This window comes from Oncorhynchus mykiss, chromosome 24 (assembly GCF_057628025.1).
Source record: "Oncorhynchus mykiss isolate SJ-2025 chromosome 24, ASM5762802v1, whole genome shotgun sequence".
NCBI lineage: Eukaryota > Metazoa > Chordata > Actinopteri > Salmoniformes > Salmonidae > Oncorhynchus > Oncorhynchus mykiss.
The window spans coordinates 27,910,035-27,925,399 of record NC_143045.1 but is presented as its reverse complement, the minus strand read 5'-3'; the positions used below and the strand labels follow the sequence as shown (position 1 = coordinate 27,925,399).

Sequence of the window (15,365 nt, the reverse complement as noted above, 5' to 3'; positions counted from 1 at the left end):
ACACACACCTGTCAAACCGCACCTGCACGCACAGAAAACACACCTCTGTGTGGGATGAGCCCAAGGGTGGGTAATGCGCTCTGTCTTAGTCTGTACCTGTCTGTCTGTTCTCATACACCTCATAGGCTACTATTGAGAGAGTTGCGATGCTCAAACTGCTTAAATATCTGCATGGTTCGGAGCTTGTGTCCAAGTTCCAGAGGGCATGCGGTCTGTTCCTCATCGAAGCCGCGCATCAGAACGGAAACTTGGTGCACCCTCCGCGGGAGACGCCGCTCATAGACGCAGAGGGACCTCACCAACTTGCTCGACTTCGGTGCGGTAATGGACACGTTATTACCAATGAAAAGGACAGCAACTCAAATGACAAACACAAGGAAAATGGATACAGTGTTAGTGTAAGTGTAAACTTTTCTATGAGAGTTTGAGTTATTGAGTTGAAGAAACAGAAGAAGGTAGGCTCCCACTGGGCAAAAACTGGTTGAATCAATGTTGTTTCGGCAGGGTAGCCTAGTGGTTAGAGTGTTGGACTGGTAACCGAGAAGGTGCAAGTTCAAATCCCCGAGCTGACAAGGAACAAATCTGTCGTTCTGCCCCTGATCAGGCAGTTAACCCACTGTTATTGAAGTTAAGAATTTGTTCTTAACTGACTTGCCTAGTTAAATAAAGGTCAAATAAATACATTTTAAAAAATGTTGTTTCCAGGTCATTTCAACCCCAACATTTAATGCGATGACGTTGAATCAACGTGGAAAACTGATTGGATTTGCAAAAAGTAATCAATGTAAGATAATTTTGTATTTTTTTCACCTAACTCGTAAATCCAATGACATGGTCATTATTTTGTAGATTTAACGTTTTAATCCACGTTAGTTGATAACTTAACCAAATTAAAAATAAACTAGATTTTGAATTGATGTATGTGCCCAGTGGGCAAAATATCATGATCTGATGAACCCATACATTCTGTGGAAAGCTCTTAAAATACCTGAAAACCTTTCCTAAAAACAGCTGTCTGTCTTGAACTCACTGGACATTTTTGAGGGCCCGGAATAGGCTAGTTGATACAATGTTGCAAGTTTGCTGGTGGGCAGGACCCAGTTGATTGATTTGATACAATGTTGCACTTCGCTAGGGATAGTTCAAGTCAAGAAAGATGAAAAGGGAGGCAGACAGCTGGAGTAGAGAGATGAATGCGATTTTTTTTAATGGTTTATGTATTTTTATTTTGTTGACCATGGAAGTTATAGGCCCACTGCTACATTGGTCTATAGGCTATCTCTGAGTTCCATGCATGCGCTCATTTCTTTAGCTGCCAATGGATCACAGTGTATACATTTTATTTATTTATTTATTTATTTGTATTTCACCTTTATTTAAGCAGGTAGGCAAGTTGAGAACAAGTTCTCATTTACAATTGCGACCTGGCCAAGATAAAGCAAAGCAGTTTGACACATACAACAACACAGAGTTACACATGGAGTAAAACAAACATACAGTCAATAATACAGTAGAAAAATAAGTCTATATACAATGTGAGCAAATGAGATGAGATAAGGGAGGAAAAGGCAAAAAAAAAGGCCATGGTGGCGAAGTAAATACAATATAGCAAGTAAAACACTGGAATGGTAGATTTGCAGTGGAAGAATGTGCAAAGTAGAGATATAAATAATGGGGTGCAAAGGAGCAAAATAAATAAATACAGTAGGGGTAGTTGTTTGGGCTAAATTATAGCAGGGCTATGTACAGGTGCAGTAATCTGTGAGCTGCTCTGACAGCTGGTGCTTAAAGCTAGTGAGGGAGATAAGTGTTTCCAGTTTGAGATTTTTGTAGTTCGTTCCAGTCATTGGCAGCAGAGAACTGGAAGGAGAGGCGGCCAAAGGAAGAATTGGTTTTTGGAGTGACCAGGAGATATACCTGCTGGAGCGCATGCTACAGGTGGGTGCTGCTATGGTGACCAGCGAGCTGAGATAAGGGGGGACTTTACCTAACAGGGTCTTGTAGATGACCTGGAGCCAGTGGGTTTGGCGACGAGTATGAAGCGAGGGCCAGCCAACGAGAGCGTACAGGTCGCAGTGGTGGATAGTGACGAAACGGATGGCACTGTGATAGACTGCATCCAATTTATTGATTAGGGTATTGGAGGCTATTTTGTAAATGACATTGCCGAAGTTGAGGATCGGTAGGATGATCAGTTTTACGAGGGTATGTTTGGCAGCATGAGTGAAAGGTTCTTTGTTGCGAAATAGGAAGCCAATTCTAGATTTAACTTTGGATTGGAGATGTTTGATGTGAGTCTGGAAGGAGAGTTTACAGTCTAACCAGACACCTAGGTATTTGTAGTTGTCCACATATTCTAAGTCAGAACCGTCCAGAGTAGTGATGCTGGTCGGGTGGGCAGGTGCAGGCAGTGATTGGTTGAAGAGCATGCATTTAGTTTTACTTGTATTTTAGAGCAATTGGAGGCCACGGAAGGAGAGTTGTATGGCATTGAAGCTCGTCTGGAGGGTTGTTAACACAGTGTCCAAAGAAGAGCCAAAAGTATACAGAATGGTGTTGTCTGCGTAGAGGTCGTAGACTCACCAGCAACAAGAGCGACATCATTGATGTATACAGAGAAGAGAGTCAGTCCAAGAATTGAACCCTGTGGCACCCCCATAGAGACTGCCAGAGGCCCGGACAACAGACCCTCCGATTTGACACACTGAACTCTATCAGAGAAGTAGTTGGTGAACCAGGCGAGGCAATCATTTGAGAAACCAAGGCTATCGAGGCTGCCGATGAGGATGTGGTGATTGACAGAGTTGAAAGCCTTGGCCGGGTCAATGAATATGGCTGCACAGTATTGTTTCTTATTGATGGCGGTTAAGATATTGTTTAGGACCTTGAGCGTGGTTGAGGTGCACCCATGACTAGCTCTGAAACCAGATTGCATAGCGGAGAAGGTATGGTGGGATTCGAAATGGTCGGTAATCTCTTTGTTGACTTGGCTTTCGAAGACCTTAGAAAGGCAGGGTAGGATAGATATAGGTCTGTAGCAGTTTGGGTCAAGAGTTCCCCCCCTTTGAAGAGGGGGATGACCGCAGATGCTTTCCAATCTTTGGGAATCTCAGATGACACGAAAGAGAGGTTGAATCAATGTGTTCATGTGGCAAGGGCTGGTGCTCTCACAGTAGTTAAATTTGAACTTTATTAATTCAGATTAATTCAGATTTTATGATTAACCAAGTCATAATGATATTGAGAAATGAAAACATTATTATTGAAATGAACCCGATCAACAACAATGCATGTATGAAAATCATAACTGGCGCACAGATTGGTAGAAATGGTAGAATAAATTGTAAGCTTCCCCAAACTTGAAATTGATGTGCCGCCTACGAAGTGATTTGTTTGACAATCAGATTGTTGTGTTCATGCCACGTTACTAGGCTAATATATTGAACTGTTTTAAGATGGTGAATCCTTTATCTATTTTTTTCAGAATTTTAGGACCCCTGTAGGTATAAAAAATGTTTTTAACAAATAATTGTATAAAATTTTGAATTTTGCCTTTCCTATTATAGCCAATAGGAAGCAATACAGAACACATTCATAAATGGCAAAACATACCATACAAAAAACAAACCATAAGAAATTAGTTTTTTTAAGTGTCTGTCCTATGTCTAGGAGATATAAGAAAGCTCAGGAAATATTAACGTTTTTTGGACACATATTTAACCCCTTTTTTTATTTGGCACAAAACTACCTCCATACTTTCATACACTTTTTTAACTGGTACCGGGTTACCTTTAGACGAGTCCATGGAGCTTGTGGGGGTCATAGAGAAAAATGGAGATCGCCATCTTGTTCGTGAGAGTCTCATCTTTCCACAGAGTGGTCATATTAATTTGTAACCGTTCTAACATGTCTCATGGTCTGACAAACACCGCTGTAGCTCCGCCACCTTCCACTGCAGATGTGGAAGGCCGACATATACAGATGCAGTGGATTGAGACTCAGCCCATGCAGATATCTGGAGCTTAAACTGACATATTTTGATGTTATTTAGATTGATGCACAGGTGTATCAACAGACTCTTAATAATGGAGATGTCTTTACTATAAAACCCATAAAAAAATTGGCCCATGAAAAATACGTGCCCCCTATGGAAATCAAAATCCCGTCCAACTGATCAGTTCTGACAGCGGTCCTGTACCTTCCGACAGGCTTTTCTTGTTAGTCCACCCTTCTTTGATTGAAGGTAGAGATTGCAGATTGATTATCCGATGGCCAAAAGGTATTTTGCAGTCTTATTCATTGCATTTGTTTTGAAGAATGAAACCAAGTAGGCTATGAGTAGTCTAAACAAACAACCCAACATCGGTGTTTGTTTTGGGGTGTTTGTTAGGCTATTCAAATGTGACATAACATAGGCTACATAGCCTATGACCTGACTTGAGCATTTAGCCTAGGCTATTATTTTGTTTAAGCTACTTTAAACTTAGACACAACAGACATTCAATATCGAAAGTAGTTCCAACCTGATGAGGACCGCTGAAGGCCTTCAAATCAAATCAGATTTTATTGGTCACATACACATGTTTAGCAGATGTTATTGCGGGTGTAGCGAAATGCTTGTGCTTCTAGCGCCGACAGTGCAGTAATATCTAACAGTTTCACAACATATATCCCAAAAAACACGTAAATCTAAGTAAAGAATGGATTAAGAATATCTATACATATATGTCAGAGCAGCATTGGACTAAGATACAGTGACATAGTATAGAATACAGTATATACATATGAGATGGGTGATGCAATATTTACAAACAATTAAAGTGGCTAAGAAACCGTAGAATAGTATAGAATACAGTTTACACATATGAGATGAGCAATGCAAGATACGGAGACATTATTAAAGTGGCTAGGGTTTCATTTCCTTAAAGTGGCCAGTGATTCCTAATCTATGTCTATAGGCAGCAGCCTCTGATGTGCCGGAGATGGCTGTTTAACAGTCAGTGGTGTAATATAGAATACAATACAGTATATACATATGAAATGGATGATGCAATATGTAAACACAATTCAAAAATAACTAAGACACTATAGAATAGTGTGGAGTGCAGTTTATACATATGAGATGAGCAATGCTAGATATGGAACATTATTACTGTGGCTAGTGATCAATTTCTAAAAGTGGCCAGTGATTCCTAATCTATGTCTATAGGTAGCCACTCCTGATGTGCTAGTGGTGGCTGTTTAGCAGTCTGATGGCCTTGAGATAGAAGCTGTATTTCAGTCTCTTTGTTGTGCATCTGTAAAAGTTTGTAAGGGTTTTAGGTTTTAAGCCACATTTCTTTAGCCTCCTGAGGTTAAAGAGGCACTGTTGCGCCTTCTTCACCACACTGTCTGTGTGGGTGGACCATTTCAGTTTGTCAGTGATGTGTACGCGAAGGAACTTGAAGCTTTCCACCTTCTCCACTGTGGTCCCATTGATGTGGATAGGGGGGTGCTCCCTCTGCTGTTTCCTGAAGTTCACAATCATCTCCTTAGTTTTGTTGACATTGAGTGAGAGGTTATTTTCCTGGCACCACACTCCCAGAGCCCTCACCTCCTCCCTACAGGCTGTCTCATCATTGTTGGTAATCAAGCCTACTACTGTTCTGTCGTCTACAAATTTGATGATTGAGTTGGAGGCGTGCTTGGCCACGCAGTCATGGGTGAACAGGGAGTGCAGGAGGGGGCTGAGCATGCACCCTTGTGGGGCCCCAGTTTTGAGGATCAGCGAAGAGGAGGTGTGGTTTCCTACCTTCACCACCTGGGGGCGACCTGTCAGGAAGTCCAGGATCCAGTTGCACAGGGTGGGGTTCAGACCCAGGGCCTCGAGCTTGATGATGAGCTTGGAGGGTACTATGGTGTTGAATGCTGAGCTATAGTCAATGAACAGCATTCTTACATATGTATGCCTCTTGTCCAGATGGGACAGGGCAGTGTGCAGTGTGGTGGCAATTGCATTGTCTGTGGATCTGTTGGGGCGGTAAGCAAATTGAAGAGGGTCTAGGGTGGCAGGTAAGGTGGAGGTGATATGATCCTTGACTAGTCTCTCAAAGCACTTAATGATGACAGAGGTGAGTACTACTGGGCGATAGTCATTTAGTTCAGTTACCTTTGCTTTCTTAGGTACAGAGACTATGGTGGTCATCTTGAAGCATGTGGGGACAACAGACTGGGATAGGGAGAGATTGAATATATCTGTGAACACACCAGACAGCTGGTCTGCGCATGCTCTGAGGACACGGCAAGGGATACCATCAGCCTTGCAAGGGTTGACACGCTTAAATGTCTTACTCACGTCGGCCACAGAGAAGACAAGCCCACAGTCCTGATAGCGGGCTGCGTCGGTGGCACTGTATTATCGAGCGAAGAAGGTGTTCAGCCTGTCCGGAAGCAAGACGTCGGTGTCCGCGACGTGGTTGGTTTTCCCTTTATAATCTGTGATTGTCTGTAGAACCTGCCACATACGTCTCGTGTCTGAGCCTTTGAACTGGGACTCAACTTTGTCCCTATACTGACGTTTAGCCTGCTTGATTGCTTTTTGGAGGAAATAACTACACTGTGTATATTCCTCCATATTCCCAGTCTTCTTGCCTTGGTTAAATGTGGTGTTTCATGCTTTCAGTTTTGCACAAATGCTCCAATCTGTCCACGGTTTCTGGTTGGGGTAGGTTTTAATAGTCACAGTGGGTACATCATCTCATATGCACTTCCTGATAAACTCATTCATTGTATCGGTATATGTGTCAATATTATTTTCTGAAGCTACTCTGAACATATCCCAGTCCACGTGATCAAAACAATCTTGAAGCGTGGATTCCAATTGGTCAGACCAGCATTGAATAGTCCTCACCACAGGTGCTTCCTGTTTGAGTTTCTGCTTATAGGAGGGGAGGAGCAAGATGGAATTGTGGTCCGATTTGATGAATGAAGGGTGAGGGAGGGCCTTATATGCATTCTGGAAGGTAGTATAACAATGGTCGAGGGTTTTAGCAGCGCGAGTACAACAATCAATATGTTGATAGAATTTCGGGACCCTTTTCCAAAAATGTGCTTTGTTCAAATCCCCAGCTACAATAAATGCATGCCACGTCCTGACCAAAGAGAGCCCTTATTTTCTATGGTAGAGTTGGTCAAGGCGTGACTGGGGGGTTTTCTACTTATTATTTTCTATGTGGGGTTCTAGTTTATTTTTTCTATGTTGGTATTTGGTATGATTCCCAATTACAGGCAGCTGGCTATCGTTGTCTCTAATTGGGGATCATATTTAAGTAGCATTTTTACACCTGTTTTATGGGATATTGTTTTGAGTTAGTGTATGTTACACGTTATTATTACAGTTCGTTGTTTGTTTCATTCTTTCTTTGTTGTTTTGTGCATTTCTAATAAATAATATGTGGAAACCATATCGCGCTGCAGCTTGGTCCGATAATTATTCCAGCGAACGTGACAATGCAGCCTCAGGATATATGGATTCCAGTTTGCATAAAGTCCAGTGAAGATCTTTGAGGGCCTTTGTGGTATCCGCTTGGAGAGGATATAGACCGCTGTTGCTATTATTGACAAAAATTCTCTCAGGAGATTGTATGGTCTGCATTTAATTGTGAGATATTCTAGATCAGGTGAGCAGAACAGTTACACCATAAGTGATTAATCATAAAACATATACCTCCACCCTTCTGCTTCCCAGAGAGATGTTTGTTCCTGTCGGCGCGATGTACTGATAAACCAACTGGTTTTACCGTGTCAGACAGTATATCTTGAGAAAGACATGTTTCCGTGCAGTAGAGTACGTTACAATCCCTGGTGTCTCTCTGAAAATAAACTCTCGCCTTGAGCTCATCAATTTTATTATCCAGAGATTGGACATTAGCGAGTAAAATACTCAGGAGCGGTGGGTGGTGTGCACGCTTCTTCAGTCAGACCAGAAGACCGCCTCGAGTACCTCTCCTTCTTCGGCGTGGTTTTGGGTCAGCATCCGGAATAAGTTAGATTGCTCTGGGGAGAGCAAACAAGGGATCTGCTCCAGAGAAGCCGTAATCCGGGTTGTAATGCTGGAAGTTCTGGTGAGTTAACGCCACTCTAATATCCAAAAGTTCTTCCCGGCTGTGTGTATGACACAAAACAATTCTTGAGCTAATAATGTAAAAAATAGTACATAAACAAACAAAATAGTGCAGAGTTGCTTCAGAGCTCTTCGCTATGCTGCCATCTCTGTCAGCACCATCATGATGAAGCTGGCGCGGATGAGGATGATGTCACAACTGGATCAGACGTGCTTCTGTTTCTCTTTTCCCTCCATCACACATTGGCGGCCCTGATGGTGACTCCTGGAAATGGAAGTGCCTAAAACATGTTTGTCAAATTATTTTCCAAAAGACAAAATATTTTTCTAAATTGAAATCAGAAGTAAACTGCCATTCATTGCATTTCATAGGCTATCCATCTGACTCGTAAGATAAAGACTTCAACTGACAACGCTGTCCAAAAGCTGGAATTGATAACAATGCTCCATGGTCTATTGAGAGTCTGCTCCTGCTAACTTGTACAAGTTGTACAGGTCGAGCCGAGGCCATATACAAATAGTTAATTTCACTATATGTTCATTTGAGGCTACAAGTGGTTTTATCTTGTTCAGAATATGGTTACAGAGGAGTGAAAATGATTGGAATGACAATGACCTGCAATGACTCTCCTTTTTGTTATTATACTGTAGGCTACTCTGCTTTTACACTGTGAATGAGTGTCAAAAACCATTTACTGTAATTAATAATGTTTCCCGCTTTTTCTAGTCTCAGATATCCCTGATCTTACATTGTGGGAGGCAACCTGTTTGTCTAGAGAGACTACTAACTGTACCAACCCACAGGTGTCTGCTAGGCCCCAGTATGAGGTGAGGAACCGGCTGCTATACTTCCTGTTCCTGGTGTCGGCCGGGCTGGGTCACGAGGTCTTCTACATCACCTTCCCTCCTTGCTTACACTGGAACCTGGACCCCTTCCTCTGCAGACGCCTTGTCAACATCTGGACCGTAAGTCACCTGTGGTTGCAAAAGAGAGAAAATATCTATGTGAGTTGAGAGAAGAGAGAAGGTACCAAATGGAACCATATTCCATATATAGTGGGCCCAATGTGACCTGGTCAAAAGTAGGGGCCTATATAGTGGGCCTTATGGGCCCTGGTCAAAAGTAGGGGCCTATATAGTCCACTTATTTTGACCAGGGCCCATAAGGCCCACTATATAGGGATTGGGGTGTCATTTCCGATGCAGACAGTCTTCTCTGCTCTTCAAACCATCCTCCCAGACATAAATATTTTCTCTCTCTCTTCCACTGCTACCTATTCAATTCACACCTGCGGTTTCATTACAGAAAATAAATGTTTAACTGGAAATACCTACACCGATATGGTATACCAAAGCAGTGTCACAGACTGATGCCTTGCTTGAACATCCCATACCATCTCATGTTTATCATGTGTGTAAGAGAGAGTGTGTGAGACAATGAAGCTCTTCTTTTCCTTCTCCCTCACCTCCTCTCACCCCTTACCCCTCTCTGACCCAGGCTTTCATCCCTGTCCCCCTTACCCCTCTCTGACCCAGGCTTTCATCCCTGTCCCCCTTACCCCTCTCTGACCCAGGCTTTCATCCCTGTCCCCCTTACCCCTCTCTGACCTAGGCTTTCATCCCTGTCCTCCTTACCCCCCTCTGACACCACTATGTCCCCAGGTCACAGGGACCACAGGGACCACAGGGGCCACAGGGACCACAGGGGCCAGGTGGACTGGTGCTATAGGGTGATGGGACAGGCAATAGAACAGAACAGGAGGGTCCTTAAATTACTCAGTATTTGGCAAGCACCAATTAACAATCCCACAATTTCAACCAGTGTTATAACTGTTTATTACTGAGTTATAAACATCTAATAATTAATTGTTAATACTCATAGATCATCTATGTCCCTGCATCTAGGTATGCTTTGACCATGAAGCTCAAACACACACATGCACGCACACATACACACTCTGATTTGAGTGTCAGTAAGTTTGTGTGCACTGTGTGTCCTTTCCTCCAGTGCAGGTGTATGCCCTCTGAGCGACCTGCCCATGTTCTTCCCCAGGGGAGGAATGGTTTGGGAAGTGAACTCTGAACCCCCAGCCACCTTTAAACACCAACACACATGCTTGCTTGCTTGTTCATGCACGCGCGCACACACACACACACACACACACACACACACACACACACACACACACACACACTCTCCTCTAGTTGATCTTTTCTTAATGATCATAACTAACACCACTGAATTACAGACTGTGACCCTCTCCACTCTGGTCCTCTTCTTGAAGCATGCTGTATTGACAGGACTTACCATAGCATTTATTACATACTCAATTACATACTATAACATACTCTATTACATACTCAAACCACCTACTGTATGTATTCTCCCCCTGTAACCAGTCTGATCACTAGAAATAAACCTCCATTTCGGACATTTGAAAAGGTCCCCAGAATGTTGATATGCCTTCCTCAGCGACCCCCCCCCAAAAAAAAAAAAAAAAAAAAAACAATTGCCCATGCACTCAGACATGGAGTACACTGCTTAGACAACTGCACCACCAAGTTTACAATGCTCTGGCAAGCCAAACCATAGCCCTGACCTCAACCCCTCATAATCAATGCCTAAACTGTTACCCTTTGAGTGGTTTTTGTCTTAACCATGTAACTGTGCGGCATTAATAAATATATACTTTCATGCATAATATATCAGATTTAGAAGGGAAACAGCCCATTTCTCCTTTCCCACGACCCTCCCATGTTGATCAAAGTCCAGAGTGACACTGGGTCCGATCAATACTCTCATTCATTCAGCTAAATCTGCACTGCTACTATCTGTTCATGACCTGGATCATCTGTAACTCATCTCTTCATGTGATGGTGCCTTGCCAGTCCTTTGATGTGGCCCACACAAAGAGCCTAATGTGTTGGCCCACTGTATAGGTTGATCTGAGGACAGTACCAGTGAGATTGATATGATCGGTGGTCTGTTAACAAGGGCAGGGTACGATATTATTCAGATTCAGATTCAGAGTGTTTAATAGTCACATGTGCAGAGTTGCAGGTGTGATTGCAGGGCACAGTGAAACTATTAGGCTTCAAGCTCCAACATGCAGGACCAAGTGAAATAAAATAATAAAAATGGTCCTAAAAAACAACAACAATATAAACAGAAATAGCACTATACATTTCATAACTGTAGCAGTGATGAATAAGTAAATGTCCATTGGGGTGGAGGCAGAGTAAATGGTGCCCATGTCTTGGAGGCAGTAGCATCAGGGACAGTATTTCTTCCGAGGGAACAAGTGGCTGATTGCTAAAGTAATAGTGACTCTCTTCCCTCCCTCCCTCCCTCTTCCTCTTCTATTCCCTCTCACTTTCAGTATTAATCTCTGGTTGCTATATTAACCATGCAGATAAGAAGCCTGTAGGCAGTTTTATCTCTCATAGACCATGGTTACTGAAACACTCACTGATTATAGTGTCTCCATCCTGTGAATAGGAATAGTCACCACCTCTATATCTTTCTTTCTGTCGCTCGCATACTCCTTCCTACCCTCTCTCTTTCTTTCTCTCTCTCTCTCTCTCTCTCTCTCTCTCTCTCTCTTCCTACCCTCTCTCTCTCTCTCTTCCTACCCTCTCTCTCTCTCTCTCTCTCTCTCTCTCTCTGTCTCTCTCTGTCTCTCTGTCTCTCTGTCTCTTTCTCTGTCTCTCTCTGTGTCTCTCTCTCTCTCTCTCTCTCACACAAAGGTTGTAATGCAACATATTTTTTTCTGCACAAACTCTGTATCACTAAAATATCAGTTGTTTCACAACCATTGTCAGAGAATCTGAGTGTGTAGAGGGCCTAAGTGGAGTGTGTCTGTGTTCCTGTAGGTGTAGAGACAGTCACCATCAACTGAAGACACTTTGTCAGCAGCTCATGCCTGTATTTGATTCTTAAAGTAGATTGTGTTACTGGGCAACTGCAGACTGTGCTCCGTTTATAGAAGTGTGTCTTGCATCTTCTTGCAAACTGGTTGCTACACACTGAATGATTACTTATTTATAGGATACTGTGTGGCCATTCTTAATGGAGCATTGAACAATCAGCTTAGCTTCATACATTAGAATGTTTTTGATGTATTATTTCACAGTAAAAGTGTAGAGTTCCATCCAATCAATGAAATGTATTTGTAAAGCCATTATTAAGATTTACCCTCCTCTCCGCCTCCTCTTTTCCTGTCCTCTGCCCTTATTTTCTCCTCCTCTTCTCTCTTCTCATTCTCTCTTCTCCTCCAGATGGTGATGTACATCGGCCAGGCCCTGAAGGATGTGCTGAAGCTGCCACGCCCTCTATCGCCCCCAGTGGTGAAGCTGGAGAAGCGTGTGGATGCTGAGTATGGCCTTCCCTCCACCCACGTCATGGCCACCACCGCCATCTTCTTCACCCTACTCCTCAGCGCCCCTTCCAGGGTTCAAGTGAGGCCCATGCAGCACCCTGAGCCTCTTGGGTCCCCTGCCAAGCTTCTGCTACTCAGTCTTGGGGGAGACTCATCACTTGCTCACTGGGACAAGGCCTGTACAGAACTATAGATGTAAAATAAATATGGAGAGTTTGGTGCCAACATAGTTATTCCCTACAATGCTCACTAACAGGGATGTAAACACATTTGTGCACAATATTTGAGACAAATAAGCTTTTTGTGCGTATGGAAAATTTCAGGGATTTTTTATTTCAGCTCATGAAACATGGGACCTTTAATGTTGTATTTATATTTTTGTTCAGTGTAGTTTGCCGGACTCTGTACAGCCTTGTCTGGAAAAACCCTGACTTGCCTCTAGACCTTCAGTGTATGCAGATTTGAAGGACCTGAAATAGGTTTACGCATCTCTGTTCAGGGGGCTTGTCTCTCCTGAGTCCCTGAGTCCTGACCCTGACTGCCCTTCCTGGCAATGTGCTGGTGCCATCAGGCACCAACAGTCACCATCATTCACCATCAGGCACCAACAGTCACCATCAGACACACCCACACAGCTGCTTTGTTCCTCTGATAGACTAGAGTAAATTACTGTCAATCTCTTTTCACTCTCTTCACTCTCTCTCTCTCTCTGCTCTCTCTCTCTCTATTCTCTCTCTGTCTCACCCAGAACAATCAATCAACCAGCTTCTCAAACAACACCAGCCTCAGATACAGTGGTAGTGTACTGCAGTGGTGACATTGATTCTGAGAGAGCATGCATAGCTATGCATGTGGTGACTTAGTTTCTGTTTATGAGAGGGTACATAGCTATAGATGTTTAGTGGTCTGAATGGCCTGAGGCGATCTCTTAGGTTCTGAGGGGTGAAAGGTCAGGACAGTCAATCACAGTGGCCCCTCCATCCCAACATCCTTTGTGTCCATTCAGAGTCCATTCTTCATTAACTTCTTCTGAAAGCCCCCCAACTGCAAGGGAAAGGAACAGACACAGGAAAGAGAGAGAGAAGCAGGGAGGGAAGGAGGGGAAAAGGAGAAAAGGAGGTCAATGAATATACATGACATAGGCTCTCTTCACTGTCATTGAAATGGAGGGAAACAAAAACACAAATGGGGCAAATTTTTTAAAAGGGTGGAGAGGGAAGGGGAGATAGACAGAGACAGTTGAGCAAAAACAGAGGATGTCTTTAAGGCAGTCCATAAGTCAAAGTGGCAGAATAGATGGATGACAGATAGAAGATGTATTTGTCTTATGGGGATGTAGATGGTTGACAGATAGAAGATGTATTTGTCTTATGGGGATGTAGATGGTTGACAGATAGAAGATGTATTTGTCTTATGGGGATGTAGATGGATGACAGATAGAAGATGTATTTGTCTTATGGGGATGTAGATGGATGACAGATAGAATATGTATTTGTCTTATGGGGATGTAGATGGTTGACAGATAGAAGATGTATTTGTCTTATGGAGATGTAGATGGATGACAGATAGAAGATGTATTTGTCTTATGGGGATGTAGATGGATGACAGATAGAAGATGTAATTGTCTTATGGGGATGTAGATGGTTGACAGATAGAAGATGTATTTGTCTTATGGAGATGTAGATGGATGACAGATAGAAGATGTATTTGTCTTATGGGGATGTAGATGGTTGACAGATAGAAGATGTAATTGTCTTTGGTGGATGTAGATCTATGACAGATAGAAGATGTAGTTGCCTTAGGGGGATGTAGATGGATGACAGATAGAAGATGTATTTGTCTTATGGGGATGTAGATGGTTGACAGATAGAAGATGTAATTGTCTTTGGTGGGATGTAGATCTATGACAGATAGAAGATGTAGTTGTCTTAAGGGGATGTAGATGGATGACAGAAGATGTACTGTAGTTGTCTTAGGGGGATGATGGGAGTTTCTTGCTTCCACCATCATAGTCTGACAGTCTCAAGCTAAAGAGGTTTTCAGATCATATCCATAATTTATCAGAGTATCAGAGAATGTCTTTTATCAGAATGTTGTGTATTTTGGAGTAGTGTGTGTGTTTGAGTGTGTGCACTCACACGTGTGTACCCACGTCTGAGTCAGTGGAGGCTGCTGAGGGGAAGAATGGAGAGAATGGAATATTATCAGAAACATAGAAACCGTGTTTGATACCATTCCACTCCAGCCATTACCACAAACCTGTCCTCCCTGATTAAGGTGCCACCAACCTCCTGTTGTCAGAGTGTGATTTGTGTGTACCTCTATTTTCTGTCCACAGTTCCAGTTTGAAGTGGGTCTGCTTGTGGCGGTGGTGCTGTCTGTGTTGGTGTGTCTGAGTCGTCTGTACACAGGCATGCATTCTGTTCTGGTAAGTCTCTTCTGCTGCTCTGCCCGACAGTACTGTATAAAACATTCAGACCCAATGCAGGATGTATTATTCATACTGTATGTCTGGCTGGCACTCTCAGCTAGGGGGACCTGCCTTTCACTTTGACACTCATTATGCCTTTACATAAGAATACGTAGTTCATTATGACCTGTAAAGAGTTTTTGGAGTAAATATGAGATAACGGAGGTTCCAGAGCAACACTCTGACCAGAGGAAGCTGGTGAGAGGAGCTATAGGAGGACATGTCTGGAAAGAAAGAAATGGAATGGTGTCAAACATATAGAAACCACATGTATGACTCTGTTCCATTAATTCCATTCCAGCCGTTACAATGAGGCTGTCCTCTTATTGCTATTCCCACCAGCCTCCTCTGACTCAGACTAGCACTTCATCACCATAAAGACCACATCACCCTTCAATCAATTATGAATATATCT

At 43.0% G+C, this 15,365-nt stretch overlaps 1 protein-coding gene across 1 annotated transcript in view; it reads left to right on the top strand.

The window, feature by feature from the left end:
* The window catches only part of sgpp2 (sphingosine-1-phosphate phosphatase 2), a 17,847-nt gene continuing 2,482 nt past the window's right edge, over positions 1-15,365 (top strand). Inside the window, exons 1-4 of the mRNA XM_021582938.3 lie at positions 1-398; positions 8,906-9,067; positions 12,380-12,559; positions 14,819-14,908. Of these exons, the coding sequence (XP_021438613.3) occupies positions 147-398; positions 8,906-9,067; positions 12,380-12,559; positions 14,819-14,908 (684 nt within the window). The 5' untranslated portion in view covers positions 1-146. The remainder of the gene's footprint in view (positions 399-8,905; positions 9,068-12,379; positions 12,560-14,818; positions 14,909-15,365) is intronic.